The sequence below is a fragment of the Populus trichocarpa genome, chromosome 5 (assembly GCF_000002775.5).
Source record: "Populus trichocarpa isolate Nisqually-1 chromosome 5, P.trichocarpa_v4.1, whole genome shotgun sequence".
NCBI classification, from domain to species: domain Eukaryota; kingdom Viridiplantae; phylum Streptophyta; class Magnoliopsida; order Malpighiales; family Salicaceae; genus Populus; species Populus trichocarpa.
Window position 1 is genome coordinate 11378831 of NC_037289.2, and position 25829 is coordinate 11404659.

Genomic DNA, 25829 nt, shown 5'->3' on the forward strand with positions numbered 1-25829 from the left:
TGTTTTTCAATTTCATCCCTTAGAATTTAATTTTTATATTAATTTTGGTCCTTATTTTTATAATTGTTATTTGCTTTTTCCTTATCATTTTTTAATTGAAATTCTTTATCTATCAAATTTGATCCTCGTTCTTTTAATTGTTACTTATTTTATTTGAAATAATTTATGAAATTTTTATTATTATTATTTTAATTTTTTCATCTTTCATTTTTTTTATTATTTAGATTTGATCTCTATTATTTTGATTATTATTTATTTTATTTGAGATAATTTATGAAATTATATTTTTTTTAATTTCATTCCCATTCAACTTTTTAATTTGTAAGATTTGTTCCTTATTATTTTAATAAACTTAAAAAAATAAAACATTAATAAGTTATTTTCCAGCTCATTTTGGATGACATAACCAAATACTGAAAAATATTTTCCAATTTATTTTTCATTACACTACCAAATATTGAAAAATAATTTATTTTCTCGGAATTCACTTTTTTTAAAAAATATTTTCTAGTAAAGAAACGGGGTCATAGTATTTTCTTGATTTTTTTAAATTTAATTTAATTTAATTGTAATTATAATGTCAAGTATAAGCACAAAAGGGCCCTAATAAAAATGATTTAAATATGGACAAGTCATGATTACATTGCAGCTGGGAATGAGATTGCAAATGCAAACGTTAACCTAATTAAGCATGATTAAGTTCGTTTAGTTTATTGATTTTTTGAAACTCTATTACCAGTATACGCTAAGTCTACATAAAGATTGCACAATAAAAAATATTTATGCAAATAATTTAGTTATCAACGCACCAAATATTAAATTATCTATTTATCTTTTATCCCATTAAAAAATTAAATTAGTTGGCTAACACAGCCAAATGATTCCTAAGATCAGTAGTTTTTTTTTTAATTATTAATATGAGTATTCAACCATTTTAATTAATTTCATATATTCTAAAATTAATCATCATATAAATTTTTAATAATTCTAAATTTATAAAATTTAAAGCAAGTGGTGACTTATAATAATTTGGAAATCGAGTAGTTAAAATTAGTAGCTTCGAATAAAACTCAAGGACAGATTTACTGGCAAGAACACATACCGAGTTAAACATTACAGTGGATGTCATTAATATTAATAAAGAAGAAGCAGCAGCAAGGGCCAAGCGTAATTAGCAGAGGGAGTGTTCTTGGGATACTAAATACCAGTAGTAATGTGCCTCATTGCACAGGAGCAGCTGGTGTCTATAAATGGTGGCCAATTATTTGGGCATTAATGGAAAATATTGGAGAAATAAATTGAGTAGGAATGGGAGACATCAAGGGAAGCGTACGGCGGGCGTTTCTGGCAGACAAGACGGCAGCAATTATGATACGTTGACAACAGATGAGAGAGACGGAGAGGTTTCGTGGGCTTGGCTGTTTTCAATGCAAACCTCCTCCTCCTCCTCCTCTCTCCCTCTCTTTTTTTAACCTTTCCAATGCAAAACAAATACTAGATAAATAGACCTCTCTCCTTTTCTCTCCCATGAGTTGTCCCTTTTCTACTCACTGCCCTCTAGGCTGTTTCCAACGGGATATTTCTCGTTTATTACAAGTTAGCTCGTAATGGACTTGTTTTGTTTCAAAAAGATTATCCTAATAATAGACTAGTTTCCTCGTGGGGTACTAAAGCATTGATTTATTTTTGTATTTTTAAAGTATTTTTAATTTTAAATTAATTTCTTTTTATATTTTCAGATATTTTAATGTATTATATTAAAAATAATTTTAAAAAAATAAAAATATTATTTTAATACCTTTTCAAATAAAAAATATTTTAAAAAACAATAACATCCATTTATTTATTCTCATAATAAAAACAAGCATTAAAACTGAAGAAAAATCTACTAAACCCATCATTCAAATCGAGAATACATTGCTGTAAGTGATTTAAATAGAATCATCACAATAACTTAAATGGAACGACGTGTTGCTTTGAAGTTTTGTCTATCTATGCTTATATTTTTACAGAGATACAAAACATGCAAGGAATTTTGCCAAGTGTGTACGTGATTACAGATATACTTTTTAAACCCAACTCGATTCAAAGCTCGGGTTCTAGATTTTAATTGGGTTAATAAGTTATTCAGGTTAATTTTTTTTTAAAATCAAAACGACATCATTTTAATAAAAAAAAAATATATATCAATGGGTTGCAACCGAGTTTTTAATCGGGTCTTGTTGAGTGGCCGAGTCAACCTGCCAGGTCACACCGGGTTTTTCCTTTCCCTATTTTTTTGAAACTCGGACCAGTTCCAGCCCCGGGTCGGTCGGGTCCCAGGTTGACCCGCCGGGCCGGTCCGGGTTTCAAAATTATAATTCCAGATATGAAGTTATATATAAACTAGGTATCAATTATTTTAACTTCACTAATCAAATTTATAATTCTTCCTCGTCCTCTCGAAATCATGAATTGAATCTAAAATAACTTTGTCGCGTTTGACATAAAAATAAGAGAGAGAGGCAGCGCTTTTCCAAGAGACTTTTGGGGGAGTAAAATGACCCTCACATCTTGCCAGCTAGAAATGCTTATGCCCACATGCTAGGAAAGATTCAAACTCAAATTAAGGGAGTAATGAGCCTTATCGGCATCGGAGATATCCCTAGCAAACGGGGCTGTTCATTTGCATCGACAAGGCCTTTAATTCCCCCCCATAACAGAGAAATTTAAGCTTAATTAATTGGGCATTGACCCTTCTTCGTCCAACTCATTTCCTTTTGTCTTACCTAGCTCTCTGCTGTCATTTCACCGAATATTGTTTTGCTTGGCATGTGAAGAAGATACCAAGAGATTTCTACGGCACTTCCCTAACCAATCCCCAGAAAATTGCAATTGCTTCTCAAGAACGTAAGAAATGCTAGTATATGACTTCTGAAGACGAATCCCTTCGTCGTTCAAAACCTGAGCTGTTGCGTCCAAACGACAAGAAATTACTTCCCCTGAGTTTTACTGTGAGATGGTAATGACTTCCAGGAGGAGTGCTCCGTTTAGGCATTTAATTTTGGCTATCATAACGACAATTCAAATCATGACGACTAGGGAAGTCTGAATAATTATGCTTTCAGCATCAGTGCTCTTTAAGGAGAAAATACCCAATGAGCAGTTCTCAATCATTATTCCATATGACAGAGAGGCGAGTAAAGAACTAGAGAGAGAGAGAGAGAAGGATTATTGTATGCCTGCTAAAAAAATATAAACGAAGATTTTTTTTTTCTGAAGCACGTGATCAACATTAATCAAAGAATTAATGAATTAGTTTTTAAGAATAGAGGGATTGATATTTATTTCTTGTAAAAATAGAGGGACTAATTTATAGTTTTCTTTCTGCCCTGTTATGGTAATTAGACAATGAATGTTTATAAATATTAATTTTTTTGACTCAATAAATAATAAATATAAACTCGATTTAATTTGATGAATACTCACTCACTATCATCTTTAGCCACGGTGAATCCAGCTTGCCACTTGTTTGATTTAAATAAAACAGTAACAAGATTCGTTGCTCCACGTGCAAATGCTAAATCGAACCAGCTAGATTTCATCGACCTTGTAAATCCAATGCACGTGGCTCACCCATGGCGGGAAAACACAACTACGGTGGTGAATAATAATAGCACGGGAAGACAAGCAGTGGAAAAAAATGGTCACTGAAGCCTATATTTCTTTTTTTTTTTCTTGCTCTTCGAGCAACTAGGATATTAATTTTTATTAATCTTTGAAAAAATAATAATAATAAATATCTTATAAAGCTTAAAGAATCGTGAATATTGTTAAAAAAAATCACTATAATTGATGTAATGCTTATCTAACCCTTGAAGAAATAACAATGATGTTGATACTCTTCTTGTTATAGTTTTAAAAATCGGCCTAGCAGGTTAAGCCTGGATCCGACAGATCCGGAGCTAAAATCGAGCCGGGTTGAGAAAAAAATAGGAAAAGAAAAAATTCGATGTGACCCGGCAAGACCCGGTCAAAATCCGGATACAATCCGTTGACTTTTGTTTTTTTTAACTAAAAAATTGACCCGAACGACCCGGTTAAAACCAAAACCCGGACCTTAGACCGGGCCGGATTTTAAAAAATATGGTTCTTGTATTAGTTTTCTCCTCCTTTAATATTTTTAATTTCTTTTAGTGATAAAGATTTACATGATTCAGACAACATAGGATGACGATTATCCTTTTTTATATATATATATCTGACATTTTTACATGAGAAAAATAACTTAAAGTATAGGGACTTAAAAATGCCATTAAACTAACGGAAAACAGCAGGAGAGTGGATCGAGAGACAAGTTTTATTACAGTGCTCTTTTCAATCGAATTCGTTTAGAATTTCAAGCTGTGTATCATAAAAATTTAAGATTTTATTTTATTTAAGATTAATTTTTTATATTATTAAATCGTTTTAATATATTAATATAAAAATACATTATTAAAAACTAAAAATATATTATTTTAATATATTTTTAAACAAAAAAACATTTTAAAAACCACCTTTACAACCTTACCAAAAACTCATAAAAGCAACCTCGGCGCGTGCACAGTCTACCGTTACAGATTCTGACAGTCTCCGTTCGAATACGGTCAACGCTTTTGACGCTTTCCAGAACCACACTTACATCTGCGCGTGTCAAGCACATACACGGATCTGTGAGAACTTGTAAAGCACGCGTTTTCTTGAAAGGCGACGTTAGAAATCGGTTTTGGTATGGTCATCATATGCTTACTCGCAGGTTATCTCTTTTAGTTTTTAGATTTTTATTTTTATTTTTCTCGGGAAATATCGGTGACGCCCTTCGACTTCGAGTGGCGGTTAGTTTTTCCTATCCCCTTGATTTATAAATTGTAACTTTTATTATCATTGTTGGATTTATTTTATCAAAAATAAAAAAAAATGATGGTATTGATAATATTATAATTCAAGTTTCAGTATATTTATTATATTTTTTATTTCTCTACTTTTTTGTATATTTAATATTTTTAAAGTATATTATTATTCTAAATATCAACAAATTATAAAAATCATGTTTTTTAATTATGATATATATAAACTGTGTTATTTTATCAATATTTTTAAAATATATGTTAAAAATAAAAAATAACCCCCTTTCCATTAACTATCCATACGAAAGGGAAAAAAAAAATCTATCAAGGATTTAGGATTTAATTCTAAAAACAAGTTATGAATAATTATTTTTTTCATTTTACAACCTTTGTTGTTTAATTATTCTTTCAAAATATATTAACAATTATAAAAAAAAACTAAAAAAGAAGTGATTTTTAGTGTATTTCTCCACACAAAATATTATTTATTATAATAATGTTTTTATTTTTTTATCATTTGATATTTTTTTATTTAGTATTTTTTTTAATTTCATCATTTAATATTAAATTTATTTTTTATTGAGTTATTTTATTTTCATGACACGAATTATGAGTTTTTCAAGTTATATTAACTAACTCAGTTTTTTTAATTAATTTTTATTTTTTTATTTTATTTTTTAATATTAATTTGATTAATAAAAAATCTAAATGATAATAAATTTTTACTTGTATAATACTATTTGCTAAAATATTATGTTTTTTTTCAAATAAATAAATTTAACGAAAATACAAGAAAATAATAGCAAGGTAATAACGGAAAGCGCAGTGAGAAAAAGAAAAGAAAAGAAAAGAAAAGAAAAGGGCAAAAAAAAGACAGGCGTGAAGAGTTCTCAGATAAAACCCCTTCACTCGCTTACTCTATTTGTCTCTCTCCATTACAGTAGGGCCTCATAGAGAGAGAAAGATATGCAATATATGCAAAGAGAAGCTTGAGAGATTTTTATCTCCCTTTTTCATTTTTGATGGTGTTCTATAATGAGAAGAGGATTAAATCTCTTCTTCTCTGAAGAAGATGTCTTTCTTTCAACAACAAGAGACTCATAATCAAAGCCCAGCATTGGCTCTTGACGGGCTTTATTGTGAAGAGGATGGATTTGGAGAGGATTATTCTTGTAGTTTGGATGATGAAACTAGCCAGGTTTATGAACAAAATGTGAAAAAGGAGCAAAATTTATCTTCTGTTTTGCTTGAGCAAGACTTGTTTTGGGAAGATAACGAGTTACTGTCTTTAATCTCCAAAGAGAAAGAGACCCATTTTGTTTTTGATAGTGTAGGATCTAGAGATGGATCTTTAATGGTGGTTCGTAGAGAGGCAGTTGAGTGGTTTTTGAGGGTAAAGGCACATTATGGGTTCAGTGCTTTGACTGGTGTTCTTGCTGTGAACTACTTTGATAGGTTCATTTCAAGTTCAAGGTTTCGAAGAGATAAGCCATGGATGGGTCAACTTGCTGCTGTGGCTTGTTTGTCTCTGGCTGCTAAAGTGGAGGAAACCCAAGTGCCACTTCTTTTAGACTTGCAAGTATGTGCAAAATTTGCAATCTGGGTGTTTGTCAAAATGTCCTCATTGTGTCTATTGAACCAATTATCAATCTTTAATTTTGTGTTTTCTCGAGTTATTAATTATGGGGTTTTGTGTTTTTCTTTGCTTTTTCAGGTGGAGGATGCAAAGTACGTTTTTGAAGCCAAGACCATAAAGAGAATGGAGCTGTGGGTGCTGTCAACTCTTCATTGGAGGATGAATCCTGTAACCTCAATTTCTTTCTTTGATCACATTATAAGGAGACTTGGATTAAAGACCCACATGCATTGGGAGTTTTTATGGAGGTGTGAGCGTTTGCTTCTTTCTGTCATTTCTGGTAAGCAATTAAAAAGTCTATTGTTTCTTTGCTTATCAGTGGACTCACTAGTATTAAACATTTAATGCATCGGACTTGAGTTTTAACTAATTTTTCAGTTTCTTTCAAATTCATGATTTCCAACGTTTGGATTTTTATTTCAGATTCAAGGTTCATGAGTTATCTTCCTTCTATATTAGCTACTGCGACAATGTTGCATGTTATCAAGGAGGTTGAGCCACGTAATCAACTGCAATACCAAACTCAGCTCATGGCTGTGCTAAAAACCAATGAGGTTTGTTTGCCGTTAACGCGGTTCCTCTGTTTCATTGTGATCCTAAATCTACTGCTTTGTGAAGGAATTTTGAACTTCTACATTTTAACAGGATGAAGTGAATGAGTGTTACAAGCTCATTTTAGAGCAACAAGGCAGCCAAAACCAACGCCACAAGCGCAAGTACCTGTCCACACCCAGCAGCCCAAATGGTGTCATTGATGCAACTTTCAGCTCTGACAGCTCAAATGATTCGTGGGCTGTGGCATCATCAATCTCATCATCATCATCAGTGCCTCAATTCAAAAGAAGCAGATCCCATGTTCAGCAGATGCGATTGCCTTCACTAAATCGTATGTGCGTGGATGTGCTTAGCAGTCCTCATTAGTCTTTCCCTGTCTTAATGCCTCGAGCTATCATAATCTTCCTGTTTTGCGTATTAGTTGTTGTATGTGTAAGAGGTACAGACGTTTTATGTTGCATGAATTAGACATTTCCGGCCAAATCTTTGAAACTGACCCATTCTTGGATGAGAAATGAGGTATCTGCTCTGCTCTCTCTTTGTTCGAGAGAGGAATGAAGAGATTGTGGTGTTTTTCCAATAGGTATGAACAGGATGTCTGTATTTCAACCGTTGCTCTATTAAATGTTATATGATTCACTAGAATAAACCCAAGATTATCCTGTTATTGTTCACTTCAATCACATTAGTTTTTGTAGAAGTTGAACCATAGAAAGAGATTGGCGTGAGATTTTCAATGGAAGACAGTTCTTGTTAGGTTGTTCATAAAACAAGACCAATCTCTCTATATCTGTTTAAGTGATATTCTAGCACATTACCTTTACAACTGTTCTTCTAGTGTTTTTGTTTCTCTGTTATGGCACAAGATCAACGAGAAGGACTGTTGTCTCCATGAACGGAAGGTCCTAAACTTTGTCCTTGCAGCTTGACATCCTTGCATGTCATGTTGTGTAAAGTATTTGGTGTTTTTTACCAAAAAATCTTGATGGGTGCCATAGTGATTTAACCAAAGTTGATCCTTCATTTTGCTGGGCATCCGGCTTACCATCAAGCTGTGTTCATCAGCTGAATTTTGGTACTTTGAGGAGTGCTGTATAAAGTGTTTCTCAGTTGGTTTAAACTATGCAGAATAGTGGTTTCATGGATTTCACATACCCAACTCTTGAAGACAGCCATCTTAATCTAAGATTGTCATTGGCAGTCAGATATTAGTTTTTAGGCAGTTCTGGAGAAGAACTAAATGTATGAAGAAGAACTAAATGTATGAATTGCTTACTGCACTAGCTGTTTCACCTTAACAAGGTTAACCTGTATTTCATGGAAATTAACAAAATGAGAGTAAAATGTTGCATAATTGTCATGATGTTAAATACAAGTCAAACTATTTAATGCTCTACGGGTTTATTCTTTTGTTAGTGAAACTGTGAGACAGTGGTATGATAGTAGGTAGCAGCATCAGTGGTAATGACGGCAATGGCAGCAGCTGTGAGGGTTGCTGCTCTTGTGGCAGCCTGTGTTTTAGGATGGATTTGGAATAGTGGTTGTTTTTTAAGTTTATTTATTTTGTTTGAAAATGTATAAAAAATAATGTTTTTATATTTTTTTTAAATTTTATTTTTAATATTATCATATTAAAATAATTTAAAAACAGGAAAAAACTAATTTAATTTTTTTTTAAAATTTTGATAAAAAGCATGTTGAAAATTGGAAATATCTTTTATTAAAAGGTTTTTAAAGTGTTTTTTTATTAATTTTTTATATATTGTAAAATTTATTTTTGATATTAACCCTTTAAAAAATTTAATTCGAAGAACATTTTTTTAAAATTTTAATAAAAAAACAAAACTAGCCATTAATGTAAATTTACATTTTATCTCCTGCAAAACTCATCCAAAGGAGATTAAAATATAATTTTGCTAACTACCAACATGATCTTAAAATTATCAAAGGAGAACATCAAATTCCTCAGGCAACAACCAGAATTACCAAATCCCAATTCTACTCATAGGCATATATGTCAGCTTATCAGCCTTGTGAATTAGATTTCAGAAATCTGGTCGACCAATTTACTGCTTTGAAGTTCAACAAGCATCGCATCGTCTACTGTATAAAAAGACAGTTCCATGGATTTTGCCCTGTTGGGAGCCACCAAGCGATAATCCTTTAAAGCAAAAGTTGCTAACATCGAGTAAAACCTATATGATGATTGTGACAACCCAATAGCCAGCCATTTGATGATTCTGCGTGTTTGGCAAGGAGAATAAGCTAGTGCAATCTTTTTGCATGAACTGAGGCAAGACATCTTTTCAAGAATGCACGAGCAAAGAACAAAAACATGATGGATGCTGAAAGATGCTGCCCTCTCCTCCATAACTCCTTCGTCTTCACTTGCTTCAAATTGATACGCCAAGCTTGGAAAAGGAGGAGTTCTATAACGAGGAAAGAAATAAGCACTTTGAAAACGCAGCTGGTTAAAAGCCACATTGATTACTAGTCCGTACATATTCCTCTCTTGTCAAGAGGTTACGTGCAAAAAAGGGAAAAATCAATCTGCTACAGTCTTCTGACTCTTCTCAGCAGTGCACTAGTCCAAGATAAATAACACGGGTAAATCAGAGATTATATTTGCATGTCCCGCGGATGAAGGCGGTATTGCTTACGAAAAACACAAGTATATTTTTTTGATTACCCGTAAGTGGCTCACGTTTTGTGAGCTCAAAGTCTCGAGAGGTCTAATCAGGATGTAGGAATGGGGCATCTCAGGCAGGACCCCACTGGATTCAAGGCCTCACCAGCTGTGCTAGAATGTAAATTCAGAGCTGTGAGTTAGAAAAAGAAAAGAAAAAGGGTACAGAAAGGGGTTTCACATGGGCAGATAAGAGGTGGGAATGATGTACGAACCAACATTACAGCTCTTATTAAGAAATAGACGAAACATCCATGATTAAGAAGATGTATGAGGTCCATGATGTACAGCCAAAATGCATGAGTTTCCACTGGACACAGTAATTTGGTTTGAATTAAGTGGCGCAGCACATAATTTCGAGCAACATTGATTTACATTTAGAATCTCAATTCTCAAACTGAAAAAGCGGTCCTGCTCCTGTACACAGCATAGACATCGTCTTGTTGTTGCATTTACTCGTGGGAACACAAGTCTATTTATGAGCATTGCCTGTCAACTTTAAGCAGTTCATTGATCACCCAACAAGAAACTGGATCTTGAAATACACTTGAAATCCTGCCAACAAATGACCTCACCAACCAAGGTTTCAAAGCATTTAACCTGTCAGATTCCAGCAAGAGATCATCGAATTGGAAATAAAGCGACTCACCTATACGCATACCTGAAATTAAATCTTTGATCATTTGAAGGTGTTTCCTGGGAAATATCATACTGCTAGTTGCATATCATAAATACTTTATATGAATCAATCACTCAGATGTCAGTCTACGAGACTGGAGTATGATTGTTTTGGTTTTGGACATCTTAAGTAGTCGTTCAGTTTTAGATTATCTTTGAACCTGAAAGCATAAGAAACCTGGGTTTCTTTCTGGTCTGTGAGTCTGGTAGGGGCAGGTTTACAGTATACCAGGACCTTGATCATATTTATCAGGAGGGTGATTGGGTCGGAGAGAGCTGCCATGGCCAATCTTCATGATGGCTTTTGCAATTGTAATTATGCTTTAAGTTAATACTCTGACCATCCATTTTAATATAAAAACCTTAAAAACTCTAACATTGATCGATTACATAGATCCTTTTAGGGTTCTTGTTGGATCTTCTAGTGTTGGTGGAAAAGAGTTAACCTAGGAAGACATCATGAAGATGGTAATCACAGATCAACTACAAAAAAAAAAAACCATAACCCTTCCACTCTTATTTTTACTCTTTTGTTTTATTCACAGCCTAGACAGGCCGTAAGCTGGGCTGGGCTACAGGCCTATTTTAAAAAATTGAAATAATTTATATGTAATATGTCCTTGCAATTTGTGGTCAAAAAAATAATAAACCCTGGGCATTATAATGTTTATATAAAACAATAAATATCCATGCATCGTACCAAGTAGTAACAATATTTCACTATCAAACATGGAAAAGAAAGTTAAAATTGATCTTTAATAATAAATTTTTCTAGGAAAAGTTCAAATCAACAAAGAAAGTTATGAACTGTATTGAATAAAAAAATTAAAAATCATAATTATTTAAAACAGTTAAAAAACATTATCGGCTTGATAAATAAAATCGACCACGAAAATAAAAGTTCTCTTGATTAATAAAAAAATCAAGTACTATTATGAATAAGAACTTGTAGCAAATTTCACTGGTAGAAATTACAAGTTAATTAGGAATCATATAACTTCCAACAAAAAAACTAATATCACCTTCTTCTTTATAAAGAAAAAGGAAACATGAAAATTTCTTTCAATGCATATAGAAATATGGATAATACAAAGAAAATTAATAGTATTTTATAACTAATCAATTGAACGATAACTCGTAAACCATCTGAAAAGAAATATTTATTATATAATTCAAATCCTGACATAAGAAGTCAAATGAGAGCATTGCTTGAAATGACGATCCATAAAAAGACATCGATTTTTAATTTCTCTGAAACAAAATGATAGTAAAAAAGAACTACTAAATAGCTTAATAAAGTGCTAATAGAGATATAAATTGTATAAGGATTTATATTATTAGCTCCTAATCTATTATAAACAGTTTGTATAGAGTTAATAATTATAGTTGTCAACAATTGAGTGATAACTAATAAGTTCATTTAATTTTAGAAAAAAATTATAAAGATACTCATCAGCCCTTTTATAATTATAATAATTATTAGTTTGACGACTTAATTTTTAAGTCTCAAATGTAATTTATAATTATAAAATAAATATAAACAAGATAACATCTATTACATTATTTCATGACATATTTTTACATTTCAATTAAGTTTACATTATTAATTTTAATACTTGCATCTCCAATCTTTTTAACATAAATATTAATCATGATATTTAAGCAGCCCTAAATAAGATTTCTTTTCATTTAATCAATAAATTATTTTCATAAAAAATCAATCATAAAATTATTATGACAGTAGACTAGAAACAAGAGGGCTAATAATTGTGGTAACCATGTTTCATATAGGTTAGGCCAAATTAAACCAAAGAGTTATGGTATAAAAAATGAAAAAAATAATATGAGAGAGAAGTAAACACATCATTAGGTTGGATGAGGGTAATTCTAGAGTGTACCTGCAAAGTGACCTTCAATGGGAGTTACATTAGTAGGAATATAAGCCCTTTATGGCTTCGGTGACAACTAGATCATCAAGGCCTTATTGTTTCAAGAGAAGCTCCCATCGAAGGTCACTTTGGATTTTTAGGTACCTATCATGAGATTTATGGACACTATCTAATAGTAAGAAGTATAGAAAAAAAAACAATTCCTTCTATATACATTCAAACCACTGTTGGTCATATTTATTTTTATCGAGAAATCAAAGAAGCTATACAAGGGTTTTGCCAAGCCTGCTCAGACGATACCTAATCTAATCATAGTGATCTAAGCTAAATAATTTTATGATATTGGTCTGAATTCAGATCTCTTTGGTGCAACTAGGACTATAGTTCCTGAGTAAACATAACATGCATGCATTATGTTATAATTAGATGAAGTTCAAATATTTATCACTAAGTATCATTGCAAATTTATGAGAATTTGACTATTATCTCAATTGTTTTACATAGACAAATCCTATGCATGTGATGCATTTTACATTAGTTTATTCCTTCAATGAAATAACTTTTCATCATGTGGGGTTTTATTTTAATACCAACATAAGCTTGGACTTAACAAAGCCTTCTTTAATCATATATCTTCAAAACTTATAAATGGAAGAAGAAACCAAATAAAAATCATCAATTAACATAATTAATTAGTTTTTATACAAATTGTAAATCCATGTATATATAGAATTATGAAACAATAGTAAAACTTATTAATATGATGATGGTGCTGTTAATCTTTTCATGAAGCTAAAGTTGTTTTGGTTCTTCATTAACTAAAATTCCTTTCCACTAATTCTCTATGTTGTCACCCAATTCAATCAATAGCTTTAGTTATTTCATGATGAGAAGTTCGAGAAGATTAATGATAGATAATTTTGGTTATAGAACTTAAAGATGGAGGATTGTTTGGGATTGTTATATTAAAAAAAAAAACCTAAATATGCTAGTAAGTCACATGATAATGAAACAAAGGCTACCAAAGTGGTTGATAGGGGTAAAGAATACTTTTTTGACATAAAAAATAAAAAAAATATTGACCAACTAATGTGTGGAGATTAAATTAAGCTCCTTAATAATAAAATTATCCTCATTACCAAACACATCAAAGTGAAGAAGTATTACAAGTTGCATATCTTATTAATACATGAAACTAATAACAGTGTTGTCTTTATTAATAAGATTTAGAAGGCGCTTCAGGGTAGTTATATTCATTTCTTGAAAAAAAAGATAAAGATACATATCACCTCTTTCCTCATGATGACAATAGTAGCAACCATCCTAAGTTATAAGACCCCTTATTGAAGGAAACTATATTAAATAAGGTCTAATCGACCGTGACAGAGGTCATAATTAATCATGATTGCTACTACTAAAAAAAGATATATCGAGAATGACAAGATCAAGAAATAAGCACTAGAAGTTTAGGAAATACTTTCATATGAGGTATACATGTGTCCTACCTGTCATACTATTTTTTCTAAAAGAGATTGAGAGACATAGCTTAACTCCTAATAACAGGCCAAAACATTTAGGCCTAAAAGACTTGTAGACACCAAGAAACATAATCATTAACTATAATATAAATCACCCAAACTTAGTGATGAAGGTGATAATTTAGCTACAAACCATCAATATCTCCTAGACCTAGAAAAAGTGAAAAAAAAATTAATTATCCAAAACCTAGTTCAGGAGGATGTAACTCCTAAACATATCAATAAGGAAGAATAATGCAAAACCTTACACTTTACTCGGAAAACATTTTTTTGTTATATTATAAGCTATAAATACAAGTAAAAGACATTGGGTCGATTTAATTGCTCATATGAATATTGAAGCAGGTTGATATATGTTTTTAATTGTTTGGTGAACAATTTCATGTCATAGCTTAATGATTAACACGTTATATAATGTTGAGGTTGCAGGTTCAAGATTGGGGGAATGCAATGTTTTTTTTTAATAAAGATCATCTGCCCCTTATCAAAACCACAAAAAATATACAAACCCAAGAATGTGTGCCTGCCTCGAGCCCATGTGTCTGGACTTTTTGGTATTAGACTCTTAATGACCTATTTTTTTAGCTTTTTTTTTATTTTATTATTTAATATTTTAATGTTAATTTTTATTATATGACATTGAGACGACTATAAATATGTTTTTATATTTTTTAGCATGTAATAAAATAAGCAAAAATGTTTATGACACTCCATATATTAATTTTTTAGGTTTCAAAAAAACTTAGTTCCAACCCACAGCAAAAGCGCTGGAGATACACTAGTTAAACATCTAAACTATGGACAGTGGCGGAGCCACAATGGATATGGGGCAATTGCCCCCTTAATCCTTTTTTTTTCAAAATATTTTATATATTAGAATTTCAATGTAATAACTTAATAAATTTAATTTTCTTTATTAACTACTACTTGATCCAAGCTTTTTTTTTTTTAATTATTGTTTCTACCTCTCTTCCTTCTATAAAATTGCTCTTCAAGTCCTAAACTATTAATTAGTTAAGTAAGTAACCTTTTATGCTTTATGCTTATATTTTAGGTGAGTTTCTTCATTTTTTTCTATTTATTTCATTGTTTAATTTTTGTCTTATTCCTTAATAATTAGTTATTAAAAATATTAGAGTTTATGATAATTTATAGATTTTTTAAATTAATATGTGTATGGATAATATTATATGGATATGAATATGAATTGAAATGAGTTTTGATGAAGTAATATGTATTTTCTTATGAATTTTATATGAAAAATGATGGTGATCAACTTATTAGTGATTAAAAATGAAGTACTGAACAACTCAAAAAATTAGGGACACAATAAAAAAATTTAAAAATATATATTAATATTTATATTTAACCCACTTGTATAAAACAACAAGTCAACAAAGAATTGTTGTCAATAATTTCACTACTCCTTGAAAGATTTAGAAATAGATGAATAAAAGTTTAATTGTATATATTGAGAAAGAATATCTTTAATGAAATTAAGAATGAAGTCATTATGAAGTAGTTTTAAAATATAAAAACTCGAAAAAAATAATTATAATGTAAGTTTTTTCATTTTAAAAATATTCTTAAATTAATTTTGCTTGACATGAGTTAGTATATGCATTTCAAATTGATTTCTGTATATATAACATATGTCTATATAGTATATAATATCAAGTATTTATTAGTATTTTACCCCCTCATTTATTTTTTTTTTGCTCCGTCACTGGCTATGAATCTATTGTTTCTTCATTGTAATATTACACTGAATTGCGTTAACAAGGAGGTTGATTTCGGGGATTGGAGAATCTTTCCGCAAACTCGAAGGTAATTCTGATTACCTCTAATTTTTCCAACAGCATCAATGCATCCCAAATTAACAAGAGCATTCAGCCTGCTCGTTTATCTCTTGTTTCAATGAGCATTTAGTTAACACGATCGAAAATATAGGATAAAAAGTGAAAGCACTTCTCATCCGAAAGAGCTGGCAAGCATAATGTATTGTTTTGTATAACATCAGGGAATTTTTATGTGCGAGAAAATTCTCAAAACAGAGATTAAGGTGACCTTTTATGATAAACATGTGCATTTTACAAGTTAGTTATCCCGGACAGCTCCTGTAAGAGATCGGACTGATGACGTCCGATCACATAAGCTAAAACACCAGCACTCAATTTTCTGTAACACAAGTTATACCAAAAGCTGTAATACTAGTTGTTTAGAATCACATCACCACGTGAAATTCTGATTACATGCATCTTTTGTGAAGAATAAACTCCTTTACTTAGCTAGCTAGCTAGCTTTGTGGATAGCAATAGCGACCGGCTACGTCATGGAAAGCAACTTCCATGCTTATTTGATCATGCCTGTAAGGAAATATGAACATTATTGGAGGCTTGTTTCTGTAAAAATAATGAGGTCACGGGTTAACTAGTGAATGGATTAATGGAGCTTTGATGAACTTGCCTTGCTAGAGATATTGCTTGACAGCCAGTCAAGACCTTCGTATAGTCCTTGGCCAGAGGTGGCGCAAGCAGCCTGAATGTACCTAACAAGCCAATTCCCAAGTGCCGCTAGTCAAAAGAAATTGATAGCTCAATCTGATAAACTAGGTACCATATGTTTCTGGTTCCTAGATCAGTTTCACTGAATGTAGTTTCTCGTGATCATATCAGCAAATGATTGATATATTATGATTCATTAGTCAGGGTTTGGACCTTAAACTCAAGGCTGTAAAGCATGACATGACTTGAAGCTTTGTCAGATGAATGGATTAGATTAATGTAAAGTATTTACCAACGACGCTGGCGCAAAGAGTGCAAACCAAGCTTATCAGTGATTTCTGAGACACTCATAGCATTTGGAAGGTCTTGCTTATTGGCAAAAATAAGCAGTGTCGCATCACGCAGTTCATCCTGCAATAATAACATGAAATTGAGTGCAGTTTATTTTGAGTTTCTGGCCTCAATGACTTCTCTTGTACAGGATTTTCTTAAATATCTAGAAGTCAAACTGAAAAGCTATTGCTTCAAATTGTTTGGACGATACAACGCACCTCGCTCAGCATTCGATGAAGCTCATCTCTGGCTTCTGTAACCCTTTCTCTGTCATTGCTATCCACCACAAATATAAGGCCCTGGGTGTTCTGGAAGTAGTGTCTCCATAATGGTCGAATCTACATGATCAAGGGTTAGGAAAAAGGAGAGAAAAAGGGAAGAAGATGTTTTCCATGTAAGTAGATGTATACCTCTGAATAATAAACTCTTCCAATTGAAGAAGAAGAAGAAGAAAAAAAAACATTGGATCACATGCAAATGTGCAGATATGGTTGGCAAGTTCTTTACCAAGTGCCTGCAATTGCATATATCTACACAAGAATTTTGTACCTTATCCTGTCCTCCAACATCCCAGACAGTGAAACTAACGTTTTTGTATTCAACAGTTTCCACGTTGAACCCTGGTCATCAAAAACCAGTCAATAAAACAAGTTAGATTTCCTGTTAAAATTTTCGTTCTCTGGTTATGTTCTTCATCATCCATTGAAATGATGAAGAACAATATTTTGCAAGAAAGATGTTTGTTTATTGATTAAATCCATTAAATCGAAAATCAAATTCAACTGAAAAGGCAGGAATCGAAATTCTGTTAGTCTAATGTTAGTCTGATTGCTAGAAATGATAGAATAACTTGTCGTATTAGTGGATTATCGATTACCTATTGTAGGTATGGTAGTAACAATCTCTCCAAGCTTCAACTTGTAGAGGATAGTTGTTTTCCCTGCAGCATCTAGACCCACCATCAGGATCCTCATTTCTTTCCTTGCAAAGAGTAGCTTCACGAGTCTAGATATTGCCATTCCCATTGCTTCACCTAGTTCAAAACAATTTGGACGAAGACCAACTTGCACAAATGAAAATAGAACAAAAAGTTCAGACTGGAAAAGAAAATGAAGAGTTGGATTTGCTTTACCTTGAATTACAACTTGGAGGAAAGAGAACTGATGCAAATGAGAGTTGCCTGCAAATTATATATGTAACAAGAGACATGATCTCGGTAAAAAGTGGAAGAGAATAGGATTCTTTAAAGGAAATAGAAGAATAAAGGGATCTAGCTTTGTTTTGCTTTCGGTAGTGGCTAGCTATATTCTCTCATATCAGATATTTGACATTGATTTGAAGCTGTGGGCTTAGTGGGATGGAATGGCTGTGATTCAGTTTCCAAGTTGAGTAGGAAAACGTATATAAATTGGTCCTACGCACGAGAATAGCTAGACCACAATCGTGCTTCTATCTCATCTATGATGATTCCTTATAGTATTATATTATTTTGATATATTTCCAAACAAAAAACATTTTAAAAAATAATCGTTGCTATATTCTCAAACGAGCTCTAAGTATTCTGCAATATAAAATGTGCCTTTTGGTCATGTTGGATGGGCTGTGAGCAGCTCAAATTCTTGTTCAGGTTGATTTGTACACTAATGCCAGCACGCTATATCTCAATGCAGAATGGTAAATACATGTTGGGTGTTCGTTCTCCTACAGGGGTCTCGAATTAAAGAAAGTCTATTAAGGGCTTCAGACACACTTATGTTTTTCCATTTCCAAGCAGCTGTTTCTTGATCAAAGAACTTGCACGAATGTTATTGTTTATTTCATAGGATAGAGACTGGAATTCTGCATTTTAATGGTTCGAGAAGAGGTTGGAGACTTGATTTGTCGATTTTTAAGGTAAAAAATCTGCTGCAAATTTTTATTTGTCCATTGTCTACCATTTGCTTGGACCAATCAGAAATTACGAGCAAGTAACAAAGAGAACAAAAGGCAACCCAAATGTTGGAAAAGAACACAAGACAGAAAGGGGAAAGGAAAATATGATAGCTATTTCTTTCAAGTCACAGCACAAGCAAAACTCATACTCTCAAAACAAGTATAAGCTGTTGAAATCGATTGTTTGCTATTACTTCCTGAGCTATACACGTACATCTACATGTATAACATCAGGACTGTAGGTAAGCTAAAAGGACTGAAAATGCAGTAGATTTAGGACTGTAGCTACATACGTTTGAAGATGGAAACATTATGGCAGAAGATGAATTTTAAGAATACAGAGTCAAAAATCAGTATGTCATGAGGGGTGACCCACTACAACGGACATCTGTAGCATCAGAAAGCCTTTGCCTCGGTGACAATGTTGAGATGCCTACAGCATCAACACCAAGATTGACAATGTTCTTTCTCTTTTGAGGATCGGAATTCTCCTTTTCCTCTGTTGATACCTCAGCAATGGGACTCAAGTACTCTGCTTCCTTCTGGTGAAGTGACACCATGGCTTGAGCTTCTGCCAATACTGATGCATCATCGTCAGTAGAATAAAGGATTCTCTTCATCGCTGCAACAACCTGTGGAAAAAACACGACATGACGATTTAGAACTTGGGAGAATAGTTAGTTACTAAGCTAAACAATCTGATAGAAATGCCTCCATGGGTATTTTTAGAACAGAAACAGTACTGGTAGGTTTTCAATCCCAGGGCTCTGACACAAAATCTCAATATCTCTCAGCTTTGCAAAGTAGAAGTCCCTCTCCTTCTCAAGGCTATCCACTGACAACTTCAACTCGGTGATCTGCATATCAATTTGTATTATTAGATTCTAAATGTTATCAAAGTTCCATCCTTCAAATAATATGTACCTGTTCATCATATGCAGGCACTGGACAAGAAGGTTTAGAAGCCTTCACAGATTGATTTGAAGAGGACACATCATTCCTTCGAGCATTGTGAGAGGACTGAACTTTGGGAGCAGCTGTGGATCCCTTGCTTGAAGCTTGAGACTGTGGACATTTCTTGCTTGCTTCTTTCCCTCCCTTGCAAGCTTCTCTCCTTTCCAGTGGATTGTAACTAACCACAGAAGCAGATACAAGTAAATCACCCCGGCATTTAAAAATAGGACACACTCTATCTACGATGGTTGTACAGGTGGCTATAGAGGCCTTGTATCAGTTGTAAATAGTTTATCTCAACATACTGTGTGAGAGCAAAAGTTTATTTAAACCGTTCGAAGTCCCATCATGCCAAAAGCAAAGGGATTGCCCATTTTAAAGAGATTTTACTCCAAATTTAATTTTAAAAAAAAAAACAATTTCTACACCCAACATAGCAGAGCTCGGTGTAATACTTGAACTCAACTCAGTAAATTCAATGGCTTTTTAAACCCTAGCACCACATCCAAAGAACAATAAAAACTTATTAAATGGAAGAAAAAAATTACTTGACAAGTCCTCCGTTGACAGAATCACAATATCGCTTCATCCACTGCATAAACTCCAAGTTATCAAGCGGCCTGCCTTTCACCAGCTTACTCACCTCTATATGCTGAAAAAGAATAAAATAAATTAAACGAAGGAAACATTCAAGATCTGGAATATATACATATATAATACAAACCTTAGTGATCTTCAGCTTGTTAAACACATCTTGAAGGACCTTATAGTTTTGAATCATTTCGTACTCGTTTTTGGCGTCGAAATTGACTTTGTGCATCGGCACCATTCCTGGATGAACCGAATCCATTAACTGACAGTGCACCGCACCAGAGCATGCCTACAAAACGAAGAATAAGAAGAAGAAAAAAAACAAAGTAAATCAGGGAAGAATTAGAGAGAGAAACAATAGAATCAACGTGTAAGGATTTAATTACTTCTTCGACTTTGGAGAGATTGAGTTGAAGAGTGGAGTTAATCCAACAGAGGATCTCAGATCTGCCTACGAAATAAGCCGAATCCATCATGCCGATGTTGCTTGCCATCTCTCTCTCTCTCTCTCTCTCAATTTTTGACGCTTTGAGTGAGTGAGGTTTGTGTGAGTGTGTGTTTTTGGAGAGAGAAGGAAAGAGAGTTTAAAAAGGGAGTAGAGCGGACTCTTTTTGGAATTCAAAATACTGAAAGCCTATGCCAGGAACTAACCGTTGATGTCTGCACCGGGATGTTTTTTTTAGATGCCGCTCAGTTATATGGGCCTGAATCTTCTAATGAGCCCACATATTTGTAGGCTTTTCATAATCCACTTTTTTATGAAAACAAAATTTGTTTAAATCCTAGTATTTGAAAGCCCACTTGACCATACTATTCTGAACAAGCCGGGTTTACCCACTAAAATATAAAACTCTCATAATAATTATGTGTTTCATTCATAAGACTCGAACTCAAGATTGTATTCAAGAAGAACATGCACCAAACCACTTTAACCCATTATTATTGATTAATCTATTTTTAGCAATTAAACCTTTTTTTTTACTTATTCATAACTTATCTTATACCTATATTTAATAATTTAATTTTTGATTGAATATTAATACTATAAGATTGTAATATTAATATGCAAGTCTAAAATCCACCTCTAATATAGAAAAGCAAGTTCTAAATATCTATTTAATTTCTCAAACTTAGTTAATATGATTTTTTTGGTTTTTTTAAACATCTAAAAGTTTTTTAAAAAACAATGATTATCTACTTTTTAGCAATTAAATCTTTTTTTACGTACCATAACTTATCTTATACTTATATTTAATAATTTAACTTTTGATTGAATATTAATATTATAAGATTTTAATATTAATATGTAATTCTAAAATCGACCTCTAATCCAGGGAAGCAAGTTCTAAAAATCTATTTAATTTCTCAAACTTTTTTAACATGATTTTTCTTGTTTTTTTAAACATCTAAAAGTGTTTTAAAAACATTGATTCTTAAATCACTTATAATCTTACTTTCTAATTAATCACTCATGACACGTGGATCATTTTAGACCTCATTTGTTTCATGAAAAGTAGTTTCTTGAAAATTATTTTTCAAAATTTTTCATGTTTATTTACCATTAAAAAAATTTGTTAATGAAAAACATTTTTTGGTCAAGAAAAATTTTGTTTTGTTTTCATGAAAGTATTTTTTTAATTTTAGACGGAATATATTTTTCAAAAGTTACAAAAAATTCAAAAATATTATGTTATTTTCTTATTATATTAAATTTGATCCTCAATTTTTTTTTTATTGTTATATATTTTGTTTTGAATCATTTTTTAATTTTTTTAATTTCATACAATAGAATTTGATTTAATCTGATTTTTATATCAACTTTAATCCTCATTCTTTTTATTTTTATTTGTTTTTCTCTTGCCCTTTTCTTAATTGAATTTTTTTTATCTATAAGATTCAGTCTCTATTCTTTTGATTGTTATTTATTTTATTAGTTTTTTTTTTTCAATTTCATCATCTTTCAAATTTTTTTTTATATGTTAGATTTTATTGATATTTGTTTTATATAAAATAATTTATGAAATTGGATTTCTTTTCAATTTCATCCTCCTTCAACTTTTTCATCTATAAGATTTGATCCTTATTTTTTTATTACTATTTTTTTTATTTGAAATAATTTATAAAATTAGATTTTGTTTTAATTTTATCCTCCTTCAACCTTTTCATATGTGAGTTTAGATCCTTATTCTTTTAATAAACTTGAAAAAAATTAAAATATTAAAAATTTATTTTCCAGCTCATTTTCAATGCAATAACCAAACACTATAATGTGTTTTTCAACTTATTTTCATGACATTGTCAAACATTGAAAAATGACCCCCTTTTCAAGAATTCATTTTCCATAAAAACCATTGGTCATCAAATATGTTTTAGTCTAAAATTTTTCTTTACTTACATTTTAGTCTATGTGTTTAAGAGAGGATATAGATTTGTTGAAAAAATGATGAAGGAGGGAGAAAGAGATCAATTGGTTGGATTTCATTGACAAAAAAGGCCAGCTTTGGTATCAAAATATTCCTTTTGACAAAAGATGCTTTTGGGCCTTCATGTTGCTGAAAAAAGTAAATTATGGTCAAAACTGATTTTTTCCAGTCTAATTTTGTGATTTTTAATCAATTTAGAAAGATTTTAGTTGATAAATTAGTTTATTGATGTTATGAGAATATGTTTTTGATGAAAACAAGTCAAAAATTGAATTTTTGGATCTAAAAAACTCATAGCCTGATTTTCCAACTACCTCTCCAGTGATTGAAGACTTCTAATCATAAATTTCCTCTCAGTCTTGTTATGATTCATTAGATCAAACAATAATTGGCCAACAAAGTGCAAGCAATAATATCAAGGATAAACATGCAACATGAAAGAAATTGAAAATAAAATAACTTGGAATTTAAATTGTGTAATCAAAATTAAACTACATCAAAGCCTTTAAAAAATAAATTTAACCCATAATGAATCTGAAATAAACCATTGTCATATTAGAATACATCAAAGGAAAATTAAGGATAAAAACAAAACTTGTTTGCTTGAAATCAGTTGACAAAGCACTTTATGACAACGTCTAGTTTTTTATGGTTCTCCCTTCCTCTTCTGCTATAGTGTTAACGGTGAAAGAACCTCCTTTTTCTTTAGCTCCAGTTTTGTTATCTCCCTTTGATCTCCTCCTCTATCTTTGGTTCAAAATCTCCTTTTATTTGTTTTTTGATTTTCCTTCCAAAACTAGTATATCCTGACCCTTGATTTTGAGCTTTATTTTTGCTATTAGAATGACTTATTTTTAGAAAGTTATAAACATAAAATTTATAAACGTTCCTTTTAGATTTCTTTGGACATAAATATCATATGATTCTAATATCTTTAGAGAAAGTTATATTTGATTTATTGAGATGTGTTCTTGAAATTTCTGGTACAAAAATTTTCTATCCTTGTAATAGAAAATTTCACTTTCTTCCTTCTCTTCTTTCCCAAAACATGTACACAACCTTTTTAAGGTAGATTTTCTCATTTAATTGGCTTCTAAATGAGCTTCCATGAATTAATTTCTTCCTACATATAAATACAAATAAATAAATAAATAAATAAAAACTATATAAAATAGAAATATTTAAACTAAACTGACATAAAATTAAAAGTAAGAGTAGGTAAAAAATGTTTAAAAATAAAGCACATCATTAGTGTCACACGTATGAGGCGTCGCAGTGATTTTTCTCCTAGATCAGGATCTTTGGGTGTGGATGAAAAGAATAATGAATTCTTGTCATTTATCAGCTAAAAAGGTTTGGAGTCGCTACCAAATATTTTGGTCATAGGAACCTTATCTAATCTTTAAATTCTAGATACGGAGAATGGTTGTGTAGAAGGAGTACAATATTACTCGGAGCACACATACCTAATGTAAACTGCATTGTTTATTTGATTGATTACTAAGGCACTGCTGTATATTTTCTATTCGTTGGTCTGTCTATTGATAAAAGGTTGGTCTATCCTAGTAGAGTGAACCATGATTTTATGGGTAAAGCCTAGCCATTCGTAACTCCAAATATATTTTTGTATTTTTGTTTCTTTTAATATTAGGAATACGTCTTACATGTAAGTTCATACTATTTGATATCAAAATAAACAAATTAAGTTTTTGGTGTTTTTGGTGTTTTTATTAAAACTTATTTTTCTTTAATTTTTTATATTAAAAAATGTTAAATCTTGCCATGTATTTTTATTAAAACTTATTTTTCTTTAATTTTTTATATTAAAAAATGTTAAATCTAGCCATGTATTTTTATTATATTTTTAATACAAATATGATTTTTATTTGAGAGACTAGATCATATGCAATTAAAACAATTAAATGTATTTTTTTAAAATAAAGATTTTTTGTTTTGTTATTGTATATCTATTTATTATTTTAAAAAAACTAGTTTATTTAATACAGGAAAAGCACCTTACATCTAGGTCATAATCTCAAATATTAAATAAAAAGAATAAAAATACAAGAAATATAAAAATTATTGCAAATAGGTCCCTTGAAGGCATAAAATTGAATTAAAAAAACAACAGCTATGTTTGACAAACACTAAAAAAAAAATGCTGAAAAATCAGTAGAGCATGTTGGCCAAACACGTCCTTAGCTAAAAGTTAGAGGCTTAAAAATTTTCTTAAGGTCGCGTTTGAAAAACACGCTTTAAAGAAAAAAAATACAATTTTTTCTTTTGAAAATCTTCGGCATGCCAAATACCCCCTTAACTCTGATAGACTCAGCCTAACTAGATAGGCTGAGCTTCCCAATCCAAGCCTATAAATCTAGAGACATGATCCACAAACAAAAAAGAAAGAATGAAGATCTAAAATGATTTTCATTTGAATTTTTGCCAAGAATACGAAGAACATGCCAAATAACCCATAAACTGAATCTAAGTTACAATCCAGATTACACCAAATAGAAAGCAAATAAAGATGAATCATGTCCCACTGAAGAATAATGATGCATTATACAAGAAAAATAAACCAAGAATGGCTTGAAATCACGCTCAACAACCATGAACACAAACCTAGACATTCAAACTTTTAAGGACCGATTGATCCAAAATAAGCAATTAATAGGTAAATCAATGGCATTGAACAATTATATATATGTCCCAGCTTTGATCAAAGTACATAAATCAAGCCAAAACATTAGTTTATAGGAAATTGAAAATCTCAACTCAAGAGCATTCAAACCAAACCAAAAAATATCCAGAAATTGCCTAAAAATAGCTTAAGCCTAAAAACTGGCTTAAAAACCCAGAAATGAGACCTAAACCTATTAAACCAACCTCAATCATGCTTATGCTAACCTACTGCAACTTCCAAAACTAGAAAAAAAATAAGTAAAATAAACAAACCAAGAATTCATCCATATCATCAACAGAAATCTAAAAATACACCTTTAAGATCCTTGAACATTGTTACATTAGTTTTAACATTTGTTTTTCATCATCTTTAACATCTATCGAAGCTGGACTAACCCTAACATCATGTCAAAGAGCAAAAAGATCTATAATCTAGGCAAATCAAATATCAATGCATTCAACCAAAATAAAACCAAGTAATCAACCTAAACTTCAAAACATTAAAATTGATATTTAAACATGTTAATTACATGTCTTTAACAATCATATAATATCAAGTT

At 31.3% G+C, this 25829-nt stretch overlaps 3 protein-coding genes across 4 annotated transcripts; 1 reads left to right on the plus strand and 2 right to left on the minus strand.

Annotated features, from left to right (window-relative positions):
- The first annotated feature begins 5774 nt into the window (after positions 1-5774).
- LOC7476401 (cyclin-D3-3) lies at positions 5775-7726 on the plus strand. Its single transcript, XM_002306451.4, has 4 exons — positions 5775-6447; positions 6583-6784; positions 6928-7058; positions 7150-7726. The coding sequence occupies exons 1-4, from the start codon at positions 5941-5943 to the stop codon at positions 7423-7425; spliced, it is 1116 nt and encodes a 371-aa protein (XP_002306487.4). The 5' UTR covers positions 5775-5940; the 3' UTR covers positions 7426-7726.
- An 8112-nt stretch (positions 7727-15838) lies between these two features.
- LOC7476402 (ADP-ribosylation factor 1) lies at positions 15839-17969 on the minus strand. Of its 2 annotated transcripts, none has more exons than XM_002307248.4 (7): positions 17820-17969; positions 17565-17720; positions 17237-17307; positions 16906-17025; positions 16647-16765; positions 16317-16398; positions 15839-16216 (listed from the first exon to the last, which is right to left on the minus strand). In XM_002307248.4, the coding sequence occupies exons 2-7, from the start codon at positions 17710-17712 to the stop codon at positions 16211-16213; spliced, it is 546 nt and encodes a 181-aa protein (XP_002307284.1). In that variant the 5' UTR covers positions 17713-17720; positions 17820-17969; the 3' UTR covers positions 15839-16210. The 2 variants fall into 2 exon arrangements, with proteins under 2 accessions (XP_002307284.1, XP_024456805.1); XM_024601037.2 differs by having other exon boundaries at positions 17565-17750; positions 17820-17948.
- Positions 17970-18705: 736 nt separating this feature from the next.
- Positions 18706-20795, minus strand: LOC7476403 (microtubule-associated protein RP/EB family member 1C). Its single transcript, XM_002307249.4, has 6 exons — positions 20551-20795; positions 20298-20453; positions 20122-20225; positions 19544-19751; positions 19363-19476; positions 18706-19251 (listed from the first exon to the last, which is right to left on the minus strand). The coding sequence occupies exons 1-6, from the start codon at positions 20656-20658 to the stop codon at positions 18970-18972; spliced, it is 972 nt and encodes a 323-aa protein (XP_002307285.2). The 5' UTR covers positions 20659-20795; the 3' UTR covers positions 18706-18969.
- Positions 20796-25829: the final 5034 nt, after the last annotated feature.